Genomic DNA, 17,020 nt, shown 5'->3' with positions numbered 1-17,020 from the left:
CTGTTGCTCCGGTTTCTTGAAATACAGCAAAATTGTACCTCTGACTGCTGATAAAGGGAACACAAACATTTTCTTTTCTTCTTCATACAAAGTGGTGATAGAATTTCTTTATACAGTGGAAGGTTCTGGTTTATTCAGGCATGGTGAATTAAGTGTACTGTTGCTTTAAGGACAACTCAGTCTTCTGCTTCTCATGTCCCTTTCCTTAAGAGATCATGTTCCAGGTCCTGCTTACTCCTTAAATGAATGGATTTAAATCTCAGAACTGTGAAGTAGCCATGGTATCAATTGGAAGGTCCTTTTCCCAAGGGAAGACTTCTCATGTTTGCTTTACCCTCTCAGAATATAGCTAACTATGTAGATTTAGCCCATCTGATACTAAACCAATCAACTTACTAGACTTGACTGGGTCTCTACTAAGCAGGGAGATCCACTTTTCCAATGTGCTAGAGTTGTCTCAAATAATGAAGCTTCTGAAGTGAGAAAAATAATAGTAGATATTGATGCTGCTTGTTCTCATCCTTTTGTGCAAGCTTATTTTGGGGGATGCTTTTGAACGAAAATGCCTAGACATGGCTTGTCACTGTGACTGGGTATGTGCAGGCTTCACCAAGGCCTCACAATGTTGATAGAAAACATTCTCTTCAGGAAAAAGCTGGCCCTGCACAAATATATATATAGGCCAACTCAACTATTTGACTATTCTATGATTTCTTCAAATGTTAATGCTATTTTTTTCCTTTCTATTTTCAGGATCTTGGTTGGCGCTCCAAAGGCAAATTCTAAATACAGTACCTCTATTAAGTCCCCTGGAGCTATTTTTAAATGTCGTGTTCATACTAACCCTGAGTGGAGGTGCCCAGAACTGGATATGGGTCGAGGTATGTATGTACGGTTACATCACCCATGAATAAAACAATTCAATTAACAAAAAAGCTTTTAGCTTCTTGTATTAAGGGCCTTCCATGTTCACTGCAGCTCCAAAATGCCATGAAATGACCAGTGTTAAAGGCCACATCATGAACAGCTGTGTTGTTTACCGGGGGTTTATAATGTTTAGCATGTCGCAAGGGGTTTGAGTAGATATTCTCCAGATTCCTTCCATGCTTTACTATTCTATGTTGATAGTATGAGTTGCCAGTTAGAGGATGTTAAGTGGAATGGTAGTTTTATTTGCATAGCCTTCATGTGTCTGTACCACTGAATGAACACATCTGGAACTTGGGCCCTCATGCTGTTACTTACCGCTGTCTAGCTCCAGTATACTGGTGAAAATGAGTTTAAAACCAGCATGGGATACTTTACTATAACCATATTACCTAAAGATTGTGTGAACCTAAAGTGAACATGGAAAGCCTGTCAAATTTAATTGAAAGGAAATTGGCTATATTTTGAGAGAGCTATGCCTGCAACTCTCTGATGAAAGCCGAAACTAAAAATCAGAGATTTGGTTTTAAAAGAAAGAAAGGAGTGCTATGACTAATATGAAATCACACACCATTTAGAAGGCGTTTGAATACACCTTCAAGGCAAGCTGATCATGGAATATGAAAAAAGTTAGCAGTTTTCAAAGAGACATTCTCCCTGCTGGGGAGAAATATATGATCAAAAGCAGAATGTCTTGTTAGAGATGTCATAGGGGGAAATCTAAATTATTGTCTCATGTCGTTTCCTAAAAAGAGAGATCTGTTCTCATAAGACAGGTGGAATAATGCCAACTTAGTAAAATGAACAGGAGAAAAATATGTTATACAAATAAAACAAACAAATAAATGATTTCTCGGTTGAGCCTTCAGAGCAGCACTCATCCACACAATAAAATAGAGATTTTTCGACAAGTCCTGCACATAGTGCTCTTTCTGGATCTGTCCACAAGATTGGTTGAGGGAGTGTTTTCCAGCTGGGTTGAAATAGATTCTTGAGGAATGTTCTTGCAGGCAAAGAAGGAGCAGAAAATTTTGAATGTCAGCTAATCTGATAGTCATGTTGAGTGTCGTTTTCTTCCCAACCCTAATTATGATGGTGTGTAGACATATGTTGGTTTGTATCAGGGTTTTCGTAACATCAAATTAAGATATTAGTTTCAACATAAAAGGTTCATAATTCAAAACTGGCACTTTTACCTTTTGATCTGTTATCTAGAACTGTGGTGACCATGAGGCAAAGGTGTTCATTATAGGATGCTTAGAATTTTGCAATTACTAATTCCAGTTCATTCTGCAATGTCTGCCAGGTTATTGTTGTTGTTTGTCCTCTTCTGCTTCTTCCTCATTTTGATACTTTTCATGGCAATCTGATCATGGCCAGGACAGACTATGAACTCCACAGTCTGAAATGTGTTGAAAAAAAATATCACATTCTTAAATAAAAAAATTACAAAGATGCGTCATTACTGCTTGGGAAAACTTTCCCATTGACATAACTCAGCAAGTTGTTTTCAGAAAGATGCCATAAAATGTAGAATTTGTCTGATGAGATTTAACCCTAGCAATGTGTTGGGTGTGTGTGTTCCAAAACAGAGAATACTTATCAGATTGCTGGAGGTCACATATTAAATTTTTAATTCCTATATATTAGCCATTTCCAACACTTTTGGTTTCAGAATTGGCATGTATCCTACTCAAGCCCACATTTATTATGCTATCAAGTTTCAGATCAGTCTACTGAATGTTCTTATCAATATAAGCCACTGAACTCACTATTCACAACCCTAGGATTTCTAGTTATAATGGTAGAACTTTTCTTTTAGCTCAGCCTTAACATAGGGTTGCAGTTGCAGTCTAATAATAATAATGTCTTGTTTTGAATGTCTTATGTTCTTAAAAAGCATGAATTCTAGTGGTAGTGTTGGTACATGTAGACCACTGTTTCTTAACCTTGGGTTACTCAGGAGTTTTGGACTGCAACTCCCAGAAGCCTTCACCACCAACTGTGCTGGCTGGGGTTTCTGGGAGTTGCAGTTCAAAAACATCCAAGTAACAAAGGTTAAGAACCACTGATGTACACCACCTTTATAATACTAGTCATACTTGTGTTACTCCTTCCAGTGTGCAGAACATATGTATATCTTTCTATTCCACTTTCCTGTAGGTTTGAGGACCAGTGTGAGTTGAAAACAGGTATACTTTCTGAATAAAATGCACATTTCACTCCCCATTCTTTTTATCCTACCCATGAACAACAGCTGCTGGTGTATTTTGGGGTATTTATATACAATATACAAGCAGTCTGAAGTTGCTGGTACTGGAGGAGATATTACAGCCCCACCTCCTGGAATATCCCCTCCCCTCCCCCTTCTTCCTGTTGCCCTCTGGGTATTGCATTTCTGAGTCCATGCAATCATTGTAGTATACTTAGCCACGTGTGTATCAGTCTGAGAAGAGCCTTCGACATCTGTAGTTAATAAAGAGAGATACATTTATTAGATTTATAACCCATCTTTCTCCCCAAAATGGGACTCAAGGCCAACTTATCTTGGGCAGAAGATCAATCTTAAACTGAAGGTAATTGTTTCCCAATGTAAAATCAAATAGCAGACACAAACAAGTGTTAGAAAGTCATATTGGGAGCTGATCTCAGTCACTACTATCTTCAGTATCTTGATATTTACATTGTATAAATTTTCCTGTGGCCTGACTAGTTATGTAGATGCAGGAGCACTCTCAGTATTATTGTTGAGTGATGCATTCCTTTCATTACATCCTCCTATGCTAACAGGGATTCACTTTTAATGTGCCAGGTAGGATAAATAATCATCAAATAAACTGGAGTGAGGATTTCCTGTAGAGATTCAAGCGTTTAATATCATCTTTATCATTGATAAACTGGCATCTTTCTGGCATTTCTTTTAGCCAGCATTCCAGGAATGGCCTGTGGGAAGACATGTAAAGAGGACAGAGATGATGAATGGATGGGTGTAAGTCTGGCAAGGCAGCCAACTGCTGGAGGAAGTATATTGGTAAGTTCACAGTTGTTTTAATCTCAGTGAAGTGTTATGCTGTCACCGATATTAAGTGTGGGTGTATGGACATGCTTTACCAATGACTGACAGAATCCATCTCACTGTGTAATTGCTTCCTTTAAGGGGAAGGCAAATTGAACAAAGCTTGCCTCTAGAAAGAAAGCTTCAGTGCTCATATGCCTGATTCTGCCACCCCTGAGGACTTCCTTTTCAAAGTGGTGAAGGCTTTAGGACTTGGAGCAGAATGAATGGCACTCTGTGTTCCATGAATGAGTCTGCTGTCTTTCCTACTTTTCATTCAATAAAAATTATGAAATTGGCAGTGCATGCAGAGGTGAGATAGTAGATGCATTATGCCTCATGACATAATTTTGCACGAAAACTTAAATGTTGTATTTACACTTCATATTAAGTGAGTGAATAACAAAGGATATGCATTTTTTTGTGGATGGTCTGCAGACATCACTGTTTTTCCACATTTCTTTGTTGAGAAGGTGAAGGACTGTAGATTGCAGCTTTGCGGGAAAAAAAGAAGAAATGTGAATCACCACACCCAAATATGCTTAACTGCTATTATCTAGGTTTGCCACAACTTCCATGTATTTGAGCTCTCTTCACATGTTACTCACATGGAGTAAGAGTTTCCATACAGGTGTGTCACACTACAATGTTTTGAAAGTTATTTTTGTTGAGTACAATGATATACTGAAGCTGTCCATGACTGAGCTGTGAAACCATGGTGCTTTAGGTCCCAGCACAACTTGGTTATGGATGGCTACAGTATTCATTCTTCTTTAGAGAAGAAGCTTTCCACTCTGTGCCTTTAGCTCTTCCTGTGCTGTCCTGTGATGTTCAATTTTTACTGTCATTTTCCACATTTTATTGCAACATATTTGAGGTGGGGAAGTTTGTGTATATATTTCTACATGGACATAGGTAAGGTTCTTCAGAAACCTACCTGAAACCATCTGCAGTCAAGGTCCCAGATCTTGAAGACCTTTTGTGTTAAAAATTCTAGATGCTACCACATGGACAGTGGGGGTGGAACTGGAAGAAGCCATCCAGTGTCAATGACAGTGCTAAATGTATGACTTTTCAGCCTCTCTAAAATGCTTTGGGTCTATGTGAAGAGTGCCATAGGCCACAGCAAGCGCCAAGCTGAGCTTTGCTGGAAGCATTTGTAGTGTTTTGTGACTAAATTCATTTCCCCCCCCCGGTGGAAGTGCTGAAAAACATCCTGTTTTGGGCTGCAACTGTTGCCCTATTAATGCATGTAAACCCAAAAGATGCATATTATGTGCACCCAAATAAGGTCTCTGCACTAATTGGCCATTTGGGTGGTGTGTGTGGTTTGCAAGTAGTAATCTAAATGTGTTTAAGTGGAAAAGTATGCTTATTCTGCTTCTCCGCTACAGGATGACTGTTGCTGACTCTGGTATATATGAAGTAGCCTAGATGATGTCAGCCCCAGTGAAAAATTTGTATTTCTCATAAACATTAAAATAGAGAATGTTTGGGTATATTCAAGTGCCATTTTAATGGAAATAATACCTTGTTAGGTTTATATGTTTTGTCTTAAGGTGTGCTCAGTTAAATTATCTAATAAAGAGACACAAATATACTGATGCTGTATTAAATTGTGGTTCTGCTAAATATTGCTTTGGGGAAGAAGGCTAAATGGAAGCCAAGAGTAATAAAATGCTGCTGACAGCATAATCTTGAAATATACTTTTAGAAAGTCTCTTGGATTTTGAAGTATGAACTTGATGACTGGTGTTTGTATTAATTTTAAATATTTCAGTAACACAAATTCCTAGTTTCTCTTATGCTAGGAATATAAAGTTCATCCTCTTACTTGTCCTGGAAAAATAACTAGGAATTGTGCATTAAAACTTGGAGAAAAACCAATCATATGCTTTAGAGCACCTGTCCTATTTATCACACAGCTTTTAAAATTCTCTTCACTGTTCTAAAATTGTTGGCATTAAAAAGGCAAAATGACTAAAAGGGCAGTCCAACAGAAGTCTGTTGTGAAGTAAGCATAGTTGAGGCTTACTCCCAGCTAAATAGGTATCGGATTGGCACCTCATTGTTGAATTTCAATGCAGCATTGATATGACTATCCTTTAAATTCCACATTGCAGAATCTATTCAAGTACTGTATTTAACTGAAGGTTATCTGAAAATGTAGGAAGAAGGTGAGCTGGCTGGCTCCGTTCTTTCATGAATATTTTTGCCACCCTCCTGTGCTTGGAGGGCAATGGATTTGAAAAGAAGAGGGCCTCTTGTATCTGTGATGGTTCCTCACACAATTTCAAAACCTGGTTTGCTGGAGATCCAGATTTTATGGAGAGACTCTACAGATAATAGAAGCTACCCACATCAGAAAGTCACCTTTGACAGGACAGGCAATAGAGGGTGAAAGATCTAACTAATGACCTTGTGTTATTTTAAAAGCTTTGAAATGCCTGAATAGGAATCAAGTGATTTATCATATCCTATATCTTCCTCAGTCACCTTTTCATGTCTTGGTTACTTGACCTCTCATTATATACTTTTTAGTCAAGGGAGTATCTACTCTCAAGGGTAATATTTCTCAACCTCAAGTTCCTAGATACATCTGCACCTCTCAGAATCTCTCACTTTGGGTTATGCTGGATTTGAAGTCCTATGAGATCCAAAACTACTGGGCTAGTGAATGGGTTGGGATCATCTGTTGAGGCTGATCAAGTATGGATTGAGTTATTAAGAGATATCCAGAATTTTTTTTTTTTATGAAAATGGGATAAACATAGAAACCTTACTTTCTCAGAAGATTTATCAGATCACTGCTCCTAGTTTGCTGGCTCCTTTCTTTAATGGTTGTGAGCATTGTTTTTGTTAATACTCACATCTGTCCTAGCTGATGTAGCCCATAGTGAGAGTCATGGGGAATTGTAGTCCAGAAATATATGAGGACCATAGTTGGCCATCCCTGGGTTAGGACATTCATAATGCTGACTGAATTCCCATAAGAACTGAGAAATAATGATGCATACATGAGTTGTAAGCCACAAAGTTCATGAATCAGCTCTTTTGTCAGCTAAGAACTTACCTTAGACATATTTCCAAAGTATGACACAGTTTCAGCTGCCCCTTTTCTTTTTACTAAATTTCTAACAAATGAAACGGAAATTTAAGCTTAGATTAGGAATTCTGAGTGAACAACAGAGAAGCACACTATCTGACCAGGAGAAAATAAAGAGAAGATGAAAACAGTGTACTGAAGACCTATAAAGAAGATATAAAAGGTTGACAGATTCCTTTAAAAAAGAATCCTATGATGAAGAATGTGAGTTCTAGAAAGTGAAGTGAAAGCTGCTCTGAAAGCACTAGGAAGAAATAAATCACCAGGGATAGATGGAATACTGATAAAACTGTTTCAAGCTACAGAGACTGAATCTGCCAAAATCCTAATGAGAATAGGCAAGCAAATAAGGAAAACTGAGCAATGGCCTACAGACTGGAAACATTCAGTACACATTCCAATTGACAAGAAAGGAGATGCCAAAGAGTGCATTAGCTATAGGACCATTGCACTATTTTCCCATGCAAGCAAAATGATGTTCAAGGTGTTGCAACAAAGGCTTTTAGCTTATCTGGAGAGAGAAATTCCTGATGTTCAAATTGGATTCTGAAAAGGAAGAGGCACTTGAGGTCATATTGCAGATATCTGCTGGCTACTGGAGTGCACCAAAGAACTTCATTAGAAAATCAGTCTATGCTTTATAGACTACAGCAATGCCTTTGACTGTGTAGACCACAAGAAGCAATGGATTGTTCTAAAAGAAATGGATGTGGCTCAGCAGTAGATTGTCCTGATGTGTAACCTGTATTGTGGACAAGAAGCTGCCGTTAGAACAGATTAAGAAGAGACACAATGGTTTTCTGTAGGCAAAGGTGTCAGACAAGGCTGCATCTTATTCCCTTGTTTATTCAGTCTGTACACAGGATGCATCATATGGAAAGCCAGAGCAGATTCAGATGAAAGAGGAGTGAAATTTGCCAGAGGAAATATCAGTAATTTAAGATATGCAGATGTGAAAGTGAAAGGAGAAAATGCCAAAGGAGAACTGCAGTTGAACATGAAGAAGACAAAAAAACATGACTATGGAACAACATAACTTTAATGTTGACAGTGAAAAAACTTAAATTGATAAAGATTTAATATACTTTGGTTCAATCAACAATCCAAATGGAGACTGTAATCAAGAAATCAGAAGACTGAGATTGGGAAGGTCAGCAATGAATGAACTAGTAAAGATCATCAGTTGCAAGAATGTGTCACTGGAGACCAAGACCAGATTCATCCATGCTGTTGCGTTTCTATTCACTATGTACGGGGGTGAAAACTATACAATAAAGAAAGCTGACAGGAATTTCTGCAAAAAAGAGAGATTTGTTTGAAATATGAGGCTGTGAGAGAGCTTTGCAGATATCCTGGAATACCAGAAAGATGAACAATTGGATCCTAGAACAAATCAAGCCTGAACTATTTGTGGTGGCAAAGATGATGAAACTGAGTCTTCCCTACTTGGACATGACATGGGAAGGCAAGATTCTCTGGAAAAGACAATGCTGGGAAAGGTTGAGGCATCAGGAAAAGAGGAAGTCCAAATATGAGATGGATTGACTCTGTAAAAGAAACCACAGGCTTGAGTTTACAAGAGCTGAATAGGGCTGTTGAGGACAGAACGTTTTGGAGATCCCTACGTTGGAAGTGACGTGATGACATGTAATAGCAGCAGCAGCAGCAGCAGCGGCAGCAACAGCAGCAAGTTTTACACCAAAGCAACTTTTCAATTCAGTTCTGGTCAGTTCTAGGAGCAGCAAGTCTGAAAATGCTTTTAGTGAGCCAGATATGTTTTGCACTTGTAACCCTACATTTTTTTGCTAGATTCTGCTGATCCTCCTATCTTTGCCTCAAAATCTCATTTTTGATTAATTCTTGATGCTGCTGTGGCTTTTATCCATTTAGAACATCCATCAAATCTCTTCTAGCATGGTTTAAGTGGACCAATTGATGCAAGCCCTGACAGATTCTGCAGTTATAGAAAATCAAGGTATAAGTTAGGAATATTGTTACTGTGAGAATTTATTTTGTTGTTCTTTAGTCATTATGTTGTGTCCAACTCTTCGTGACCCCATGGACCAGAGCACACCAGGCCCTCCTGTCTTCCACCGCCTCCTGGAGTTAGGTCAAATTCATGTTGGTCGCTTCGATGACACTGTCCAACCATCTTGTCCTCTGTTGTTCACTTCTCCTCTTGCCTTCACACCTTCCCAACATCAGGGGCTTTTCCAGGAAGTCTTCTCTTCTCATGAGATGGCCAAAGTATTGGGACCTCAGATTCAGGATCTGTCCTTCCAGTGAGCACTCAGGCTTTCTTTCAAAATGGATAGGTTTGTTCTCCTTGCAGTCCAGGGGACTCTCAAGAGTCTCTTCCAGCACCACAGTACGAAAGCATCAATTCTTCAGCGGTCAGCCTTCTTTATGGTCCTGCTCTCACTGCCATACATTGCTACTGGAAAAACCATAGCTTTGACTATGTGGACCTTTGTTGGCAAGGTGATGTCTTGCTTTTTAAGATGCTTAGGTTTGTCATTGCTTTTCCCCCAAGAAGCAAGCATCTTTTAATTTTGTGGCTGCTGTCCCCATCTGCAGTGATCATGGAGCCCAAGAAGGTAAAGTCTGTCACTGCCTCCATATCTTCCCCTTCTCTTTGCGAGGAGGTGATGGGGCCAGTGGCCATGATCTTAGTTTTTCTGATGTTGAGCTGCAGACCGTTTTTTGCACTCTCCTCTTTCACTCTCATTAAGAGGTTCCATAATTCCTCCTCACTTTCTGCCATCAGAGTAGTATCATCTGCATATTGGAGGTTGTTGGTATTTCTTCTAGCAATCTTAATTCCAGTTTGAGATTCATCCAGTCCTGCCTTTTGCATGATATATTCTGCATATAAGTTAAATAAGCAGGGAGGCAATATACAGCCTTGTCATACTCCATTCCCAATTTTGAACCAATCAGTTGTTCCATATCCAGTTCTAACTGTTGCTTCTTGGTCCACATATAGATTTCTCAGGAGATAGACAAGGTGGTCAGGCACTCCCATTTCTTTAAGGACTTGCCATAGTTTGTTGTGGTCCACACATTCAAAGGCTTTTGCATAGTTAGTGAAGCAGAAGTAGATGTTTTTCTGGAACTCCTGCATTTCTCCATAATCCAGAGCATGTTAGCAATTTGGTCTCTAGTTCCTCTGTCCCTTCGAAATCCAGCTTGTACTTCTGGGAGTTCTCTGTCCACATATTGCTGAAGCCTGCTTTGTAGAATTTTGAGCATAACTTTGTTAGCGTGTGAAATGGGTGCAATTGTATGGTAGTTGGAGCATTCTTTGGCATTGCCCTTCTTTGGGATTGGGATGTAGACTGTTTTTTTCCAATCCTCTGGCCACTGTTGAGTTTTCTAAACTTGCTGGCATATTGAGTGTAGCACCTTAACAGCATCATCTTTTAAGATTTTAAATAGTTCAACTGGAATGCCATTACTTCCACTGGCCTTGTTGTTAGCCATGCTTTCTAAGGCCCACTTGATTTTGCTCTGCAGGATGTCTGGCTCAAGGTCAGCAGCCACACTATCTGAGTTGTCCGGGACATCCAGATCTTTTTGTTATAATTCCTCTGTGTATTCTTGCCACCTCTTCTTGATGTCTGCTGCTTCTGTAATGTTTCTACCATTTTTGTCCTTTATCATGTCCATCCTTGCACAAAAGGTTCCTTCAATATCACCAATTTTCTTGAACAGACCTCTGTTTTTTCCCTTCCTATTATTTTCCTCTTTATCTTGGTACTGTTCCATTAAGAAAGCCCTCTTGTCTCTCCTTGCTATTCTTAGAGGATTTATTTACTTTGCTGTAATTCCAAGGTTCCAATAACTCATAACAGCTATAAACTGTATTCAAAAGTCCTTCTTTTTTGCAGCATATTCTCCTCTCTGGTTTCCCTAAAGACATGGAGAAAATTATGTCTGTAGGATACTGTCTTGTATTAAAATATGTATCTACCTTTTGTATTCACAGTGGAAATGCAGCATGAGATAAGCTATTTCCTGAACACTCTAGATATAAATATTTCATGATTAAAAGAGGGGATGGAGTTCTGAATACTCTGTGTGTTGGGAATTAAAACCAACTGAGACTGCTTAAAAGACCAAATAACTTGAGTTTGGTTTCTTAAAGTCTTCCTTACATACATCTGGCTGTCAAATCTGAGTGCCATTATAAACATTCTTGATAGAATGGCATTCCTTGTTCTATTCTAAGAGGGCTTCATTGAGATACTTAGAACCAGGAACATCAGTAGGCTCACTTGATAAACAACTTACTAAATAAGTGCATTCATTTTGCTGAGTTCAATATATTAGAAAAGAAATGGACCTGAAGCCTGTGAACTGTGTTGATTATATTATTAGCTTTTCATAGTATAACAAGGAGTGTTCCTAGTCTGTAGACAATTTAGTCCTTAAATATATAAAAGAACAAGCTAATAATTTATGCTGATAATTCAGGTTTTGTTGCTGAAACCTTGGTTGCTTCCCTTTGATTCTACATGTAGATCAAGAGTAGTTCAAGAGGTTTTGTTGCCTGATACATGGGGTAATATCACATTTCATGTACAGAAACTGACAATGGTAGCAGCTGAATCTTTCAATGCTGGCTATGGGAGAGCATCTTCCATCAAACATGAGGGGGACAGGCTAGCCTAGGGGAGCTGGGCCAGGCTTTCTGGCACATGTACAGTGGTGCCTTGCTAGACGACGGTAATCCGTTCCACTGAAATAACTGTTTAGCGAAATCATTGTCTAGCGAAAAACATTTCCCCATTGAAATGCATTGAAACCTGTTTAATGTGTTCCAATGGGGAAGAATCGTCGTTGTCTAGCGAAGATCAACCATAGGAAAGCCGCTTTACGAACTGCCGATCAGTTATTTAAATCGCTGTCTTGTGAAGCTTAGGTCCCGAAAACACCCGTTTTGTGAGCGCGTAGGGAGCTGTCAAAATCGTTGTCTAACGAAAATCGGTTCGCGAAGCAGGGACCAAACATTGTCCAGCAAAATTCCCCCATAGGAATCACTGTTTTGCGAATTGCTATAGCGATCGCAAAAAGCCAATGTCTAGCGAAAAAACGGTCATGCGGGGTAACTGTCTAGTGAGGCACCACTGTAATACTAATCTCCAACACACAGAATGGTCTGGGAACTCAGAAGGAATGGCTTTCCACATTCCACTATGTGCCACCTGAGGCAGCTTATGCACTTCGCCTTAATTAATGATGGGGCTATTCCTAGGCAGAGAAGTGGGGCATCCCAATTCCTTGAATCCATCTGAGGACTGGTTTCTGGCACCCCTAATTCTCACACAGCCTCCACACAGACTGAGTGAGAGGAAAGCATGCATTTCCTTTCCATCCTTGAGTTCTCTTAGGTGTGGCGTAGAGAGAGCCACAGTTCTCCTGTGAGTCCTTGTGGTCCAGCAACACATTTGTTTCAGTTATGTCTAGTTTGTCCACTGGTAGACCTGAATGGTGATGGAAGCCATTTGGTAACAGGGGTGGTGGGTTTATTTTATTTATTTATTTATTTATTTTATATCCCGCCTATCTGGTCAAACGAGGACCACTCCTTGTGTGATGTCTGCCTTGTCACACAAGGTTTGTTCATGTGTTCTGGAAGTGGTCCATTTTTGAGAGCCTCCAAAAAAACCCCACAAAGGTTGCTTTTACGAAAGATAAACAGCCTGGTAACAGAAAAGGGAGGAGCTAGAAATGCAATGAGGAAGCAGTATGTTGGAATCTGTGTCACAGTGTGGAACTTTGAACATGTTTTGAGGTAGAGAAACTGTGTATTAACATTCCTTACTCAGAGTGAAGAACTTTGAATGCTTTGACTTGAGGTATCTTTTTCCCCTCAGAATATGGAATTAGGACTAGTTATATTCGGTGAATTGAGGCAGGTGGAGATTCTGGGACAGAAATGACAACCTTCTAGTCATTCCCTGGCTGTTCCACTCTCTTTGGATTTTCCCTAGCTGCAAACCTTGCATTTAGCCTTTTTTTCCTTGATGGATCATTGGAAAATAAACATAGACTTAAATTGCAACTCTCATTGCTGGAGCACAAAGAAACCTGTTGTCAGAAGGGAATGTTTTAATTGGAAGAAGCATGCATTCCTCTTGACACCTAGTTTGAGACCCTTTGAGGCATGTGGTACCTAGGAAAGGTCAATATGTGAAGAGATTGAGGAATTAGGAAGGTCTGAGTATGTTTGGGCAATGCCATGGCCTGAAATGAAATAGTTCATCCTGTCATATCTGAGTCATCATGCATGAAGATAACACAGCTGGTAAGGCAGTACTTTTTGGCTGCTTTAAATGTGGACAGGTGGGTCATAGCTGTTTTTATTTTCACAAGGCAGAGAATGCAGACATACAATAATGTAATCAGGTTTTTCTAGAATTTAGTTTTACTCTGCGTCTGTATGTGAGAACAGACGTGTAGATAATGGGAAATTGAAATTACTGTCTGTTACGCATACACGGTTATTTGTCGTCCTGCTGTTGCTGTGGTCAAGGGCTTAGTTGGCGTTTTGTGAACTCAGTTTTACACCTCTATACAAAATTTCTGAATGGAAATGTAAATTGGAAGAATCCACACAGGACATGAAGGAATCGTTACTTTACCCTTCCACCTTCAGTTTTCTGGAAGAAAGTAATCCCTGTCTTGTCTTCAGTCACTAATTAACTGGATGCCAATTTGAACATCTACTTTTCATTTGCTCGCCTTAGGCCTGTGCACACCGTTGGAAAAATATCTATTATGAAACAGAATATATACTTCCTCATGGCTTTTGCAAAATCATCCCACCCAATCTGGAGCCCAATGGTAAACGGTTGATGCCCTGTTATGAAGGTAAGAGGTTCAAACTCCCACTTTCACGTTTTTGTTTCTTTATTATTTCTGGTGGAGGAGATGTTCACTGTTAACTTCTCCTTCACCAAAAAAAAAAAAAAAAAACTCTGTAGACTTTGTCAGTTTGTCTTCTTCATGTGGACATAAATTGTGTCTGATCTCTAAACTCAATTGAGATATAATTACAAGTGGTATCCCTGTGACTAACAACATAAATATAGAGAGTTGTTTCTTCTTGGTGGCTGTTTTCCTTTGTGCCCACCAAAAATGAACCTGAATAGTGTTTGAATGCAGAGTGAAAATTTTGCTGTCCAGGCAAGCTTTCAGCAGCTGATGTCAGAAAAGCTTATACTATTTGCTTATTTTTTAACAATGCATTTCTACAATTCTGTGTAAATTCTGTGTAAATATGGCAGCTTAAGTGTTGAATTCTATAATACAAACAAAAAACTGTGGCAACTAAAATAAATCTGCTGGTCTTTAAGGTGCCACAATATTCTTGTTTGCTTTTTTGTTTACTGTTACACATGTTGAAACAAGCTGACATAGAGATAGCTTTGAAACAGCACTGAATTAGTTTTCTGCTTGCTACAATCACAAATAATGCTGTGGGACATTCCACTGAGGTTCCTCCCAAATCTGTATTTATAGATACTCATATGATTTCATTTTTTTTCATATACTGTATTTCTATGTTGATTGGCAGAACCTGGAAAAGTTATGTTTTTAAATTACAGGTCCCAGAACACTGTAGCCAACATGACCAGTGGCCAGACTACCTGGAGGATTCTCACATTTGTAGTGTAGAAATTTGTAGAAAGTAACATTTCCAAATTGAGATGGTAGCATTGCTATTATGACCCACCTTAGATCAGGTGGGGAGCTGGTAGTAGATTCTGACCTGCAGATTGCAGAATGAATGTATTTAAATAAAGACATGTGCTTTGACATATTCCTTCAACAATCTCCCAAAATAACTACGTGGACTCACCACTTTCTTTCTTTCTTCATTCAACTCCTCCTTTCAAGTTTAACAACCAAAAGCCTGGTGCCCACAACTTGATCACCTTTGCTTCTCTGTTCCTCAATTATATTACTCCATTTGTTTTCCTGTAGATCAAAATGTAGATTGGAAGCTTCACAGAGCAGAATACTCCCCCTTCTTTATTTTTAAACATTTAACTTGTAGAATGTCATGTACATTGATGGCATCAGAGGAAAAAACTAGTACAGTAGATGTATTTCATTCTTTCATCAGAGGGGTCTGGGTAAGCATGTCACTTGATGTTGTCATTTTGTCTACACAATATGTCTGTGGGTGAAGGCTAGACAGAGAGAGAGAGAGAGACTTGGATAGTGTCTTTCATGGTTGAGCAGAAATAATAGGATCATTGAAAAATGAAGTTGGAAGGGGACTACAAGGCCATCAAGTCCAACCCCCTGCTCAATGCAGGAATACAATCGAAAGCATATCTGGCAGGTGATTATCTAAGTTTTTTCTTGAATGCCTCCAGTGTGGAGCCCTCACCAGCTCCCGAGGTAACTGGTTCCACTGTTGTACCGCTCTAACAGTTAGGAGATTTTTCCTGATATTCAACAGAAATCTGGCTTCCTTTAACTTCAGCCCATTGTTGCGTGTCCTGCATTCTGGTATGATCGAGAACAGATCCTGCCCCTCCTCTGTATGGCAGCCTTTCAAATATTTCAAAAGTGCTATCATATTAACCCTCAGTCTTCTTTTCTCAAGGCTAAACATGCCCAATCTTTTCAGCCTTCCCTCATAAGGCTTGATTTCCAGCCCCTTGATCATCTTTGTCACCTTCCTCTGAACTTGTTCCAATTTGTTAGCATCCTTCTTGAAGTGTGGTGTCCAGAACTGGACACAATATTCAAGGTGAGGCCTAACCAGTGCTGAATAGAGGAGAACTAGCACCTCGTGGGATTTGGAAACTATACTTCTATTAATGCAGCCTAAAATAGTATTAGGCTTTTTTTGGAGCCACATCACTGTGTTGGCTCATATTTAGCTTGTGATCTACGACAGTTCCAAGATCCTTCTCACTCATAGTTTTGCTGAGCCAGGTATCCCCCGTCTTGTAACTGTGCAGTTGGTTTCTTTTTCCAAGGTGCAGTACTTTGCACTTCTCCCTGTTGAATTTCATTCTGTTGCTTTTGGCCCAGTACTCCATTCTATCAAGGTCATTTGGAATTTTGTTTCTGTCTTCTAGGGTATTAGATGTGAATGTGAATCTCACATACTTAAATCTTAATAAAACCAGAGTTTGAAAAAAATTTAAAATTATAACTTCCACAGTCTCTCAGTAACTGGGATAAAACCATCTAAGTTCTCCAAGCTTTGCTTTTATGATGTAAGCTTCTCCTTGTGTCGCTGAGGTGGGAGATGGAAGGGGGACAAACTCCAATGCTCAATATAAGCCTTCAGAAGGTGGTATTGTCTCTCTCAACAAGGAGACCTTTAGGGAGGTCTTTCGGAAGATACTCTAGTAGTTTCATTTTTTAAAAAATGAATGTTGGTCTTCCTTCCTTCTACTTGGGAAATGTGTCTGAAATGGTGCATTTTGGTGGAAATAATTTTTCCCATCTTTTCCCTTTTGCCTTTGGTGGAAACTTGGCTTCCTGGTGATATTGGAAAAGTAACAATTCATCTTCATTAACTTTTCTTTGTCTAAGAGATGTGCTTAAAGAATGAGCTCCCTTGAAAAATTGAACTCTTCACACTGAAGGCTGGAAGTGGCCAGAGTGTAGATGGATTGTGTTAATTAATTAAATGTATATTCCACTTTTTACCTGGAAGCATATCATGGTTGTGATGTGCTGTTTTTTCAGCTGTTGGTTTTTGAGAATGTTTGTGGGGAGCAATGAAGAAAGCAAGAACTGGAGAGCAAAACTAGGAACCGCAGATTTAAATTGGATTTTGCAGATGGTTTGGTTAACCCTTCTTCCTCCCATGCGATAGCTGGTTAAGCTGAAAATAAATAAATAGGAAACGGACGTTTGAAAAGATTGTGAGAAAGAGATCAAAAAGCAATGTGGGC

At 39.3% G+C, this 17,020-nt stretch overlaps 1 protein-coding gene across 2 annotated transcripts in view; it reads left to right on the top strand.

The window, feature by feature from the left end:
* ITGA9 (integrin subunit alpha 9) overlaps positions 1-17,020 on the top strand; it is a 389,935-nt gene that overhangs the window by 18,652 nt on the left and 354,263 nt on the right. For both annotated transcript variants that reach the window (XM_078377516.1, XM_073003815.2), the window contains exons 2-4: positions 754-881; positions 3,852-3,958; positions 13,841-13,964. In XM_078377516.1, coding sequence (XP_078233642.1) covers positions 754-881; positions 3,852-3,958; positions 13,841-13,964 — 359 coding nt within the window. The remainder of the gene's footprint in view (positions 1-753; positions 882-3,851; positions 3,959-13,840; positions 13,965-17,020) is intronic.

Source organism: Pogona vitticeps, chromosome 6 (assembly GCF_051106095.1).
Source record: "Pogona vitticeps strain Pit_001003342236 chromosome 6, PviZW2.1, whole genome shotgun sequence".
Classification (NCBI taxonomy): domain Eukaryota; kingdom Metazoa; phylum Chordata; class Lepidosauria; order Squamata; family Agamidae; genus Pogona; species Pogona vitticeps.
This window is presented reverse-complemented; position numbering and strand designations above follow the sequence as displayed.